Genomic DNA, 12,283 nt, shown 5'->3' on the forward strand with positions numbered 1-12,283 from the left:
TTTCAAGGCCATTGTTGCCCAGAAGGAATAAGCGTTTTGCTTCTGTTGTTTCTGGTTTGGATTTCACATAAGCGATTCACGAGCATCTCCCCTCTCCTCCACCCAGCCCTCCCCAGTGATAGATGCACACTTCTTCATTTCCCATCCCAGCTTGCTAAAGATTTGCCTCATTACTTTTAAGTTATGTGCTCCATTAGCTTGAGGATTTATACTTTTCTCTGGAATCATTGGTTAGGAGTAGATCTTGGAAAAGTAGTCCAGGCTCTTGTCTTCAGATGAGACTGCATTTCAAGCATTTCACATGAAGCAGCATCTCCCCTGTCCTCAAAGGTGCCTCAGAGAAGGAATATCCCCAGTCTTGCTCAGTAACTATCCAACCCTGTGGTTTTTCCAAAGGATGGTATGACTCAACTCTTTATGTGACCAGGGAGTACAGGGTCAAAGAATCTATGGAGCACTTAAAAGTTACTTGTTGACTTCTTTCTCTTTCTCCAACATTGCCAGTAAGGACAAAAAATCAAACTGTTGTGTTCAGTTGGAAAAAAAGGAATTCCCATACAATTGTGTTCAAGTCACCAAGTATTAGTTCTTAAGTAAGGCCTTTTAAGACCTTCATAGAACCCATGGATCCTAAATCATATAAAATATTATTAAAATTCACCCATATTACACAGCAAATACATTTTTGCTATCAACATTTTAAAAATTACTTCTGTAATTTTGTTTTGAAATTCTCTCTCAGCAAGTATCATTCATTATTGCAAAGTCAGACATTGTAAGCTATAAATTGTTTTCAAATGCATGAAACAATTTAGCAGTTGACATTGATATAATATTTCCTTTTGTATATGTTTAAACATATTTTTATTTCTTTTGAAAAATTCTTTGAAATCTTGTAATCAACAATTTTATTTTCAGGTCTTCTGTATTTGGGTAGCCTTTATACATCTCAGAGGCCTTAGACATCACTCTTAGCGTACCCAATGGACAGCACAGCCTGCCTGGAGCAGAATTTTATTTCTGAGACCACAGTTATTCTTTCTTTCTCCTTATAATGCTATAATAAATAGTATAGCATTTCTACAGAGGTGATCCAAACCTCTCCAAAGTTATTTTAGTTTTGATGTTAAAACAATCCTTTTAATAAGAAAAATATGGCTTTTATGGTAAACTGATCAAGCTCTCCTAATCTTGTTCTCTATATTCATTGAGAATCCCTTCAACTATGAAATTCTTTGTAACAGGTATCTTTTGTTGTTATGCTCTGACACCTTGACACTATGTCCCATGCTACTAGAACACTCTTTTTTGGTAGTACCTCTGGTATTTTACATTTTCTTGGCAGCAAGAGGTTAGACCAGAGGCTCAGCTAATAGATTTTTTTTTGAGTATCACACAAGGCAGATTGAAACATATCTTGACTGTACCCCAGTTTTTAATCACATATATCCTTATTCTTGGGGGAGAAAACACACTTTTATTTATTTTTTATTCACATACCTATCTCCTGTTCAGTTAGTACACAAAAGATGTGATGAATCAAGAGAAAGGTCTTTGCCCAGTATCCAAATAATCGGAAGGGGCCTGCTTCTAGACACACTATCCAGCTTCCCTTCTGTGCATCTGAAACTGTTATTGGGATGTTTGATTTGACATCTTTGCTCCAATACTCATGCTGTTCCTTTGCTGCAAAAGCAATGGGCAGCATTATCTTCCTAAAGATTTTGGGACAAGGTTTTCTAGAGATAAAATGTGTAGCTAGATGCCTCATTGTTACACCATTCTCATAGATTTTCAAATTTCTTTGGATAAACTCCCACCCAGGAAATTTCACCTCATTGGATCATCCTGAAATAATTTGCAAAGTGTAACAATAGATTGATTATATTGTATATTTTAGAATAGTACAAACTGAAATATACTAATGGTAGGATTTAGCCTATAAACTAACTGAAAGAAGGTTCAGGAAATTTTAGTAGAAGTACATTAGTAATATCTATATACAACTAATCAAACCCATTAATTTCCTATGAAAATCAGTACACTGCTTTCTGCCCTGTTCATTTCCAGTGACAGCTCTAGGGCCTGTGTGGCCTGTGGTCCTATTAGAAGCAAGAATGCTTCCTTTATTGGAGCCTTGCTGCTGGCACTTGCCAAAAGAATTCTTTATCTCAAAAGTGGTTTCTTTGCTCAAGATGGAGTCTCTATGAGCAGACTTTGGACTGTTGTTTTTAATGTGCTTTCTCTAAATGTGTGTTTAAAACTGAGTATAAGGGGCCAGCCACGTGGCATAGTGATTGGGTTCTGCATGCTCCGCTTCGGCAGCCCAGGTTAGTGAGTTCGGATCCCAGGTGTGGACCTACATCACTCATCAGCCATGCTGTGGTGGCAACCCACATATAAAGTAGAGGAAGATGGGCACAGATACTAGCTCAGGGCTAATATTCCTCAAGCAAAAAAAGGAAGAAGATTGGTGGCGGATGTTAGCTCAGGGCCAATCTTCCTCAACAACAACAACAAAAAATACTGAGTATATTTTACAGTTAAAAAAATAATCATGACAAGTATTGTTCACTCTCTGAGTATGTTTGGTTCCTGAATGTCTGGTAACAATTGGCTATAGTCGGGTAATAAGGGGATAGCCAGGTATTTAATCTGAAAATGTGTTTGAATCTCTTGGGTTCCTGAGCTCAGACAGCAATGGTTGGATGGTGGGAATTCAGATAGTGAGGGGTGCTTGTACTTGTGATTTATCTATTAATGATCTTTCCTAGTAATAAGAAAATAGCTAATATTTGACTAATTCCAGTGGTCTGGAAATAGTCATCTTCTTTTCAAAGAGTCTAGTATTTGGAAAAGCAATGCATTGCATGCCTTGCTCTCAGTTTATCTATTGCTGTTTTGTGGGACTTCCTCTTCTTTATGGTCTTATCTTGAAGCTGGCTTTGTTTTTTTCTTTTGCTCGGTGCAATAGCCAAATAATTGCTGATGTAATACTTTGCACACAGACACACACAAAGTATACATGTTCTGGTTTATATTCCTAGCTTTTTGCAGCTAATCTTATTTGGTATATAGTAAGCTTCTGGGACATGGAATTTCAAAACCAGTGTCAACTGGATGCTAATTGTATGTACCCTGCACAGCCATGGTGGGGGAAGAGATGTTCAAATTATCCCAAAGTAGAGGCAGGGGGGTGGTTTTCTATTCTGTAGCATATCTTAACACGTTAAAATGTTTGCAGTTAATATGAGAGTTTAAAAAACCGACTTATCCTGTATGTGAGACTGAGTCTGCCTCTAAAGAGATTCAAAATGGGATAGGGAGGATGGGAAAGAATGGCTCTTTTGAATTTTTATTTCAAATCAGGCAGTAAAATGAATAAAGACTCTGAGCTGCTGCATGCAAATATGTCTTGAGGACCCGCATGTGGATTCTGTAACCGGCTCTTGGAACACTCAGATGGTGAGTCAGCAGAAGAGAGTTAAGGCTTATACTGAAGAGTCATCAGAGTGGGATTCATTGCCCTGGTAGGTTTGCAAAGTACAGCTGTCAAATTTACCCTAAAGAAATAAAGGACAGGACACGATGGATCTGGAAGAAAAGTCCTAGACCTCTTGAAGCTGTCAAAGATAAATCATGTCTTGCAGTTTATGTCTTGTTTATCTAAATTTTCCTTTAAAAATATCCTCCATGATAGTCTGTCTGCTGCAAACATGTACTAAGGGTAATTTTTACCTGTGAAAAGGGCATTCCCTGGTACTGTGAGCCTTTCCTGTGACACGCTTCTGATCAGCTATCTGCTTGGGGCTAAGAGAGACTCTGCAAGAAAGGGAATGACAAGAAAATGAAATGGCCAGAAAGGAGAGAGGGTTGGAGGAGAGAGAGAAGAGGGAGGAAGCAAGAATGAAGGCCACTTGTGGAGAAACAGGGAGGAGCAAGGGGAGAGTGAGGCAATGGAATCTAAGCTGGAAATGGAAGGAATGAGGAGGGGTGATGTATTTTAGGGGGCAGGCAGAGACAAGTGAAAAGAAAGGGCCCTAAAGAGAGAAAAAGAAAATGATACAGGAAGTCTGTTTAAGACAGGCCATGCTTGTTAAGCGAGCTCCTGAAACACCCACTTGCCTATCAGTAGGGCATGTGAAGAATTGGAGGGTTAGTGCTCTCAGCTTCATCCTCTTGTCAGCCCTCCCATGTTCTTCCCCTCCCTGTCCCATGAGTCAACTCAAAGCAATTTTCTTTTTTTCCCAGGCAGTCTTAATGCCTACCATGGTTCCCTCTGTCTCCCTCACTACCGCATGGCTTTGCCACCAATCAGCAAGATAATATCCCAATCAATGCAAGATAAACTCTAAAGCAGACCCCAAATTCCCAGCAAACTAAAATAGTATGAGATAATGGGTAATGGAAGGGCGAAGGCTTAACTGTTCTGTGTGTTTTTCGTGCTAGTGTTTACTCTGACAGAAAGAGCTTTTTCGAAAATTCTTGATGCAGAACAGATATCAAGAGTTTTGGCTCCTTAAAATGCATTGATCAGAGGGACACAAAAATGGCTGTGCAGGTGACTATAGAAAATCTTTACTTCTAGGAAGTAAAGCAGCTTCTATCTATCTATGCATTGAAGCTCTCTCTTTTTTTTTTTTTTTTGTTTCTAGGTAGAAGAAAGGTCGAGGCTCAACCGGCAGAGTTCACCTGCCATGCCTCACAAGGTTGCCAACAGGATATCTGACCCCAACCTGCCCCCAAGGTCAGAGTCTTTCAGTATCAGTGGAGTTCAGCCTGCTCGGACGCCCCCCATGCTCAGATCAGTCGACCCCCAGGTACATTCTCCCCTTTGTTCCATTGGACATTTCAATAGGGTGTACAGTTAAACCTATTAAAAGCCTGGGGGATTGTAACATGGTTTCAGGCATAGGACCAGTCAAATGATGGCCCTTAGTATAGAATCTACAGTAATATAGGAGGCTGCACTGAATTTGAAGGGTAGAGGGAGGGACGAGCAAGAAAAAAGCACCATCTTTATCTTTGAGCCAACCGCAAAGTCACTTCTTGGTAAACTGGCCTCTCTGGAGACCCCTAGGAGTTTCTACGAGGTAGAAACAAGCATCTTTTTCGTTATAATTACCAAACTAAAATTTGTATAGACCTCTGATATATATAACCTATTATATTATCCTTTGTTCCTTGGGATTTGGGCATGATCCTGAAACTGGAAAAATTAAAAGGACTTGGTTAAGTAAAAGTGTGTCTTCTAAGCCAGTGGTTCTCAAAGTGTGGTCACTGGACCAGCAGCATCAGCATCACCCAGGAACTTGATAGAGATGCAGATTCTCGGGTCCACCTCAGACCTACTGATCAGCAGCTCTTGGGGTGGGCCTGGCAACCTATGGTTTAACAAGCCCTCCAGGTGATTCTGATGCACTTTACAGTTTGAGAACCACTGTTTTTTTCTTTTACTAATTTATTTTTAGTGAGGTAATATTGGTTTATAACATTATATAAATTTCAGGTGTACATCATTATATTTCGACTTCTGTATAGACTACATTGTGTTCACCACCAAAAGTCTAGTCACCATCTGTCACAGTACAAATGTCCCCCTTTATTCCTTCACCTTCCCCCTACCCCTCTTCCCTTTTGGTAACTACCAATCTATTCTCTATATCTATGTGTTTGTTTGTTGTTGTTGTTTTATCTTTCACATATGAGTGGACTCATACGATATTTGGCTTTCTCTGACATATTTAACTTAGCATAGTACCTGCAAGGTCCATGCATGTTGTGAAAATGGCAAGATTTCATCTTTTCTTATGGCTGAGTAGTATTCCATTGTGTATATATACCACATCTTCTTTATCCATTATTCTACTGATGGGCACTTAGGTTGTTTCCAAGTCTTGGCTACTGTAAATAATGCTGCAATGAACATAGGAGTGCATATATCTTTTCGAATTAGTGTTTGGTGTTCTTTTGATAAACACCCAGAAGTGGAATAGCTGGATCATATGGTAGTTCTATTTTTAATTTTTTAAAGAATCTCCATACTGTTTTCCATAGTGGCTATGCCAGTTTACATTCCCACCAGCAGTGTACAAAGGTTCCCTTTTCTCCACATCCTTTCCAACACTTTTTATTTCTTGTCTTTTTAATAATAGCCATTCTAACAGGTGTGAGGTGATATCTCATTGTGGTTTTGATTTGCATTTCCCTAATAATTAGTGATGTTGAACATCTTTCATGTTGGCTATCTGTATACCTTCTTTGGAAAAATGCCTGTTCAGATCCTCTGCCCACTTTTTAATTGGGTTTTTTGTTGTTGAGTTCTATGAGTTCTTTATATATTTTGGATATTAACCCCCATCAGATATATGATTTGCAAATATCTTCTCCCAATTGGTAGGTTGTGTTTTCATTTTGTTGATGGTTTCTTTTGCCATTCAGAAGCTTTTTAGTTTGATGTAGTCCCATTTGTTTATTTTTTTCTTTTGTTTCCCTTGCCTGAGGAGACATATTCAAAAAGATACTGCTAAGACTGGTGTCAGTGTACTGCCTGTGTTTTCTTCTAGAAGTTAGATGGTTTCAGGTCTTACATTCAAGTCTTTCATCCATTTTGAGTTAATTTTTGTGTATGGTGTAAGATAGTGGTCTACTTTCATTCTTTTGCTTGTGGCTGTCCAGTTTTCCCAACACCATTTATTGAAGAGACTTTCCTTTCTCCGTTGTATGTTCTTGGCTCCTTTTTCAAAGATAAGCTGTCAGAGAACCAATGTTTTAAGCTATTTGAAAAAGAAAAAATGTTACTCCACTTTTAGAAAAGGAGGAAGTTTTGGGAAGTTTTAGAGGACTTTTTAAATTATGTGTGCCAAAAATGAAATATGAAGTGAAATAAAGAATGGAATTTCATGAAAGATAAAGGTAATGCAGCTGCTTTCACCCAAATGTCTTAAATTTCTTTCAGGCATCCACCTGTGTTAACACTTCCACAAAATATTTTGAGGTCACCTTTGAAATATGTAATGCTATTTGATCTGGAGTTTAAAAGGCTAGTGATAAAATCAAGGATTCTTGGTTTTAAGTTTGCCTTTAGCATATAAGGTCCAAGATTTTTTAGTACCGGCCAGCTTAGCATAGCTTTCCCTTGGTTTTTTTAATTTGTATATAATTCTTCCATGCCTAACCTTCCAGAGGATACATTTTTATGGGAACATCTCTTTTAGCACACAAATGTCCTCTTTTAACCCTAACTTTGACCTGTTAGGGTACTTTCGCCCAGTAAAAGGGAGAATGGAGGGGAAACTTATGAAATTTTATGACAGTGACTAGGAAATGAAAATGTAGATATCCTGTGACAGCTGATTGGATTAAGCATTCTTCAGGTGCTTCGATTTTTGTTTTTATTTTTTGGGCTCTTCTGAAGTAGGTTTGTGTTTTGTACCACATATTTTTAAAATATGCTTTGCTTTAATATTATTATTTATTGATTGATATTTAACATTAATAGAAATTTGATTGGTTACAGTTCTGTTCTGGTTGAAGCATGACAATCAGCTGAACTAGACTTTGAGGATTTTCTCTGAACTATAGTTAATAACATTCTAGATTTCAGACCAAAGAGCGTCTGAAGGGGCTGAGGCAGGACTGCTCCAGGGATGAAACCTCAAGGGCAAGAGGGATGGGGCCAGGCTGGTGGAGCAGGGCTGTGGAAATGCCCCCCAGCAGTCTAGGCTCTGAGATTTCAAACCAAAGAGGGTCTGATAGGTCCCTTGTACAAAGCAGATATGAGATTAACGTTTGTTGAATTAACAATTTAATTTAGAAAGCACTCTAGATGTTTTCCCAACCAAGATTTATTGACCACCTTCCACATGCCAGGCACAGTGCTAGACTCAGAGATATGATGTCAGACGTGGCTCCTTTATCCATGGAGCTTACCTTCGTGATGGAAGAGACAGGCTAACATGAGCACGAACAATAAAGTGTGATGGTGCTAGTGGTAAAGGGTACTCTGAACTCTAGATTTTAATGATTTGTTAAAAAGCCACATTTCCTGCATGTCTTCCCTGCCTGAACAATATCAACACATGCCAAATTGTGAGACTTAGAACTATAAAAGAAACGTCCTGGTGTCAAGAGGTATATAATATCATAGATGGTAACAGCCAGTCCACCAGAAAGCAGAAGAGCATAGCAGTTGGACGTATGGGCTGTGGGGGTCTGTGTGGGTTCCAATCCAGGCTCCTGCACATATTAGCTGTGAAATCTAGGGTGTTCCTTAAGCTCTCTGTACCTTACATTCCCATGTGTAAAATGAGGAAAATAATTGTGTCCACCTCATGGTAGATTTAGTTAGTTCGTAAGAAGTAAGATATCCCAGGCAATTCTTGTTTTCAGAGCAATAACATTTTCTAAAGTCAAGGATAGGGGTTTCAAAGGAGGAAGTTGTAATATTAGAAGAGAAGTGCTCGTAAATATATTACATTGCTGGTCAACAAATGTTCACTAAAAATTGCTGTTGTTATTATTGTCACCCTTATTTCACTGACTTCATAGCAGTCCCAAGTAAATCATTTAACTTTTTGCCAGGAACTCTGGTTCAGCTCTACACATGGCTCTAAGTGGAAAATTTCGAAGAGCTTTTAAAAAGCATGCTGCAGAAAGCCACGGTGGGCTCCATGTACTCCAAATCTCGTGCCCTAAAACTGTTTTTTCCCTCCCACTGAGTGAGGTACAGGCTGATCTGCTTTTTCTTCTAATAATGCTGCTCTAATGTTGGTTTGATGCTTAGATCCCACATCTGGTAGCTGTAAAATCCCAGGGGCCTGCCTTGACCGCCTCCCAGTCAGTGCACGAGCAGCCCACCAAGGGCCTGTCTGGGTTTCAGGAGGCTCTGAATGTGACCTCTCACCGCGTTGAGATGCCGCGCCAGAACTCGGATCCCACGTCCGAAAACCCTCCTCTCCCCACTCGAATTGAGAAATTTGACCGAAGCTCTTGGTTACGACAAGAAGACGACATTCCACCAAAGGTAATATTACTGGGGTGTTTTTATCATCGTCATCATTGTTTTTTTGTTATTATTACCCCTATTCTAGATTTTTAATAGTAAAGAAGAACATGATAATGCCAAAGCACCATCTCTTCTCACATTTGTTTTGGTTCCTCCTCATTCCCAAGCTAGGACTTGGATTGTCATTTATCATTTCTGTCCTCCATTTTCCCCAAAGAAATGGAGGCTCAAATAGATTGAATGACTTGGAAGCATATATCCTGTATCCAGAATTAGAACTCTCAACTCCAAGCATTGCAAACGGTTATTTTACTATCCATATTAAGAAATAGAATAATAGATATTTCCTTTGATGACTGAATCTACATCTAGACCAGTTGAAAACATCCATATAAAAAGTAGAAAATTCATTTATTCTTAAAATTCATTTATTCTTCAGGTAGTATTGCTCTTAGAATATTTTAGTTTGCCCCATTTAGGAAAGCTCCTTCTGGGCCAGCTTGTAATCTAATACCAACCTGAATTATTACTGAGGATAAAACTGTAGGGTAAAATGACCAGCCAGCCCACTGGGCAGAACAGTCCTGGTTTGGGTTCTTATTTTGTGTTTGCCTTTACCAAGTCGTTACTCATTCCCCAAAATGTCCCGAAATGTGTCCATGCATCTCACTACAGACAACTTGAAAATATTTCAAAATACTGAAGAAATTTTGCATCAGATTCTTCCTGGTTCAGGATTCCCCTTTCTCATGAGCTCAGCCTAGGCCCCATGACAAATGGAATGTCCCACAATTTCCAGAGATCAATGCCATTGTTGATTTCAGAAAAAAAATATAATTTTTTAATCAATGATTTTCAAATATTTTTCCTCATTTTCATCTCAAAAGGCTATTGTAACAGGATTTCCATTATTTTGAAAATGCAAATAGCTGATAATGGCTTTTTTGTTGGTGTTCTCCTCTTGTGGAAGCAGAGATGCCGTCAGAAAAGGTTATTTAGGGAGCAGAGTTCTATATGGAAAATAGGATAGGCAGAGGAATGGAAAATTGGGTGGCTGGAGGAGCAGAGACGAGAGCTGGGGAAACTGAAAATGGAAGTTATTGGTTTACTCTCTAAAAACATGCAGGCGTACATTTACAGAGCTGGGAGAAATATTTAGATCAATACCAAGATTTTAGATTTTAATAATTCGTTAGACTCTTTCTTCTCTACAACTGTTTAAGTTTACAAAAAGAAAAAGGAAAAACAGTAGTAGTGATATTTGATTTGAGCAGGTGGTAACACCGATTTGGTTGTTTTGCTTCGCTTGACTGACTCATCTTTCTAGGTCTCTATCTTAAAACATAATAACCAATAAAATTTATATCAATGTTCATATCATTAAATATATTAAACAAAAATATTAAAACAAAGCACATCTTAAAAATATCTAGTACAAAACACAAACCCACTTTATTTTTATTTATTTATTTATTTTGTGAGGAAGATCAGCCCTGAGCTACCATCCATGCTAGTCCTCCTCTTTTTGCTGAGGAAGACCAGCTCTGAGCTAACATCTATTGCCAATCCTCCTCCTTTTTTTTTCCCCCAAAGCCCCAGTAGATAGTTGTATGTCATAGTTGGACATCCTTCCATCCTTGCTGTATGTAGGACGCAGCCTCAGCATGGACGGAGAAGCGGTGCGTCGGTGCGAGACCGGGATCCGAACCCAGGCCGCCAGTAGCGGAGCGCGCACACTTAACCGCTAAACAACGGGCCCAGCCCCCAAACCCACTTTAAAAGAGCCAAAAAATGAATAATAATCGAAGCACGTGATGAATGTTTAACCCAAATAGCTGTCACAGGGTATCTGCGTTTTCATTTTCTAGTCAACTTGCATGAAGTAAGTTTTCCCTCTTTAGTACACTTACAATATTTGATTTCATTAAAAAATGTTTCATAAAATGAGGCATACTGAATTCTACCTTAGCCCCTTGCCAGATAAGCTGATACTTTTTCCTGCTATACCTCACAGTCCGATTGGTACTCACATAGTCTTTTTGAAGACCTTTCTAGTATTTTCAGTATTCATCCTGTTTTGTATTACCTTTGCACAGTAATACAATAGCACAGTGTTTTGGGTTTTGTTTTTAATTAGTAATTGCAAGCTGATTAGGAAGTGGAAGCATGCAGGATCTATTGCAGTAGTTCCTCTGAGCTCATTGACATGTGGCTTCTGTCCCAACTTCTAGCCTGATAGCCTAGTTTCTCACCAGATTTCATAATTTCCTTATCTGTTTATCAGTTGGGATGTGAGCTAAAAATGGAGCTCGGTTTATCTGGATGGCTCTCATCTGATGCAATTTCCAATGATCAGCTGAGTTAATGGTACACTAAAGAAATTTCTGGGGACTGGCCTGGTGGCATAGCAGTTAAGTTCACGTGCTTCACTTTGGTGGCCCAGGGTTCACTGGTTCGGATCCTGGGCATGGACCTATGTGTCACTCATCAAGCCATGCTGAGGTGGCTTCCCACATAGAGCAACTAGAAGGATGTACAACTGACATACAACTATCTACTGGGGATAGATAGAAAGATAGAAAGATAGATAGAAATAAAAAGGAAAAAACGAGGAAGATTGGCAACAGATGTGAGCTCAGGGCCAATCTTCCTTAAAAAAAAAGAGATGAGAATTGTTTAAAAAAAAAACCCGAAATTTCTGGTATCCACCACTCTTGCACAAAAGGAGGTCAATTATTTTAACCCAATGAATCAAAATAATTAGCTTGATCTGTTTTTAAATTTGACTTTAAAATTGAGGACCATACTCCTTAATGGTTGCTGAATGTGCCTCATTGCTTTTTGTTTGACTTTGTTTTGGGAGTTAAATATTTCTTTGAGAAATGCAAGGTATTTCTTCCTCGTTTCTGATAGTTTGTAACCCCTGGCAAATCTTTGGAAAGGAGTAGGTTGCTTTTCAGGCAGTAGCCTATGGAAACTATTTTATGGAAAATATTTCTGAATTTTGTTTTTCTTTCAGGTGCCTCAAAGAACAACTTCTATATCCCCAGCGTTAGCCAGAAAGAATTCTCCTGGAAATGGTAGTGCTCTGGGACCCAGACTCGGATCTCAGCCCATCAGAGCAAGGTAAGGGGAGGAAGATGGTTAGGGTGAAGGAAAAGGCTCCCACCCACCACTGTCATTATTGCTTTCCTGAAAAATGTCTTTGTTCTTTTTTCACTTCAGAGGCATATTGACTGGCCATCTAGACTGTAAGCTTTGGTAGGCCAGACCACC

General features: G+C 39.0%; 1 protein-coding gene across 2 annotated transcripts in view; it reads left to right on the forward strand.

Moving 5' to 3' along the window:
- TNIK (TRAF2 and NCK interacting kinase) overlaps positions 1–12,283 on the forward strand; it is a 391,580-nt gene that overhangs the window by 314,562 nt on the left and 64,735 nt on the right. For both annotated transcript variants that reach the window (XM_058556353.1, XM_058556354.1), the window contains exons 15-17: positions 4,656–4,820; positions 8,786–9,025; positions 12,027–12,133. In XM_058556353.1, the coding sequence (XP_058412336.1) occupies positions 4,656–4,820; positions 8,786–9,025; positions 12,027–12,133 (512 nt within the window). The remainder of the gene's footprint in view (positions 1–4,655; positions 4,821–8,785; positions 9,026–12,026; positions 12,134–12,283) is intronic.

Source organism: Diceros bicornis, chromosome 15, assembly GCF_020826845.1.
Source record: "Diceros bicornis minor isolate mBicDic1 chromosome 15, mDicBic1.mat.cur, whole genome shotgun sequence".
Lineage (NCBI taxonomy): Eukaryota > Metazoa > Chordata > Mammalia > Perissodactyla > Rhinocerotidae > Diceros > Diceros bicornis.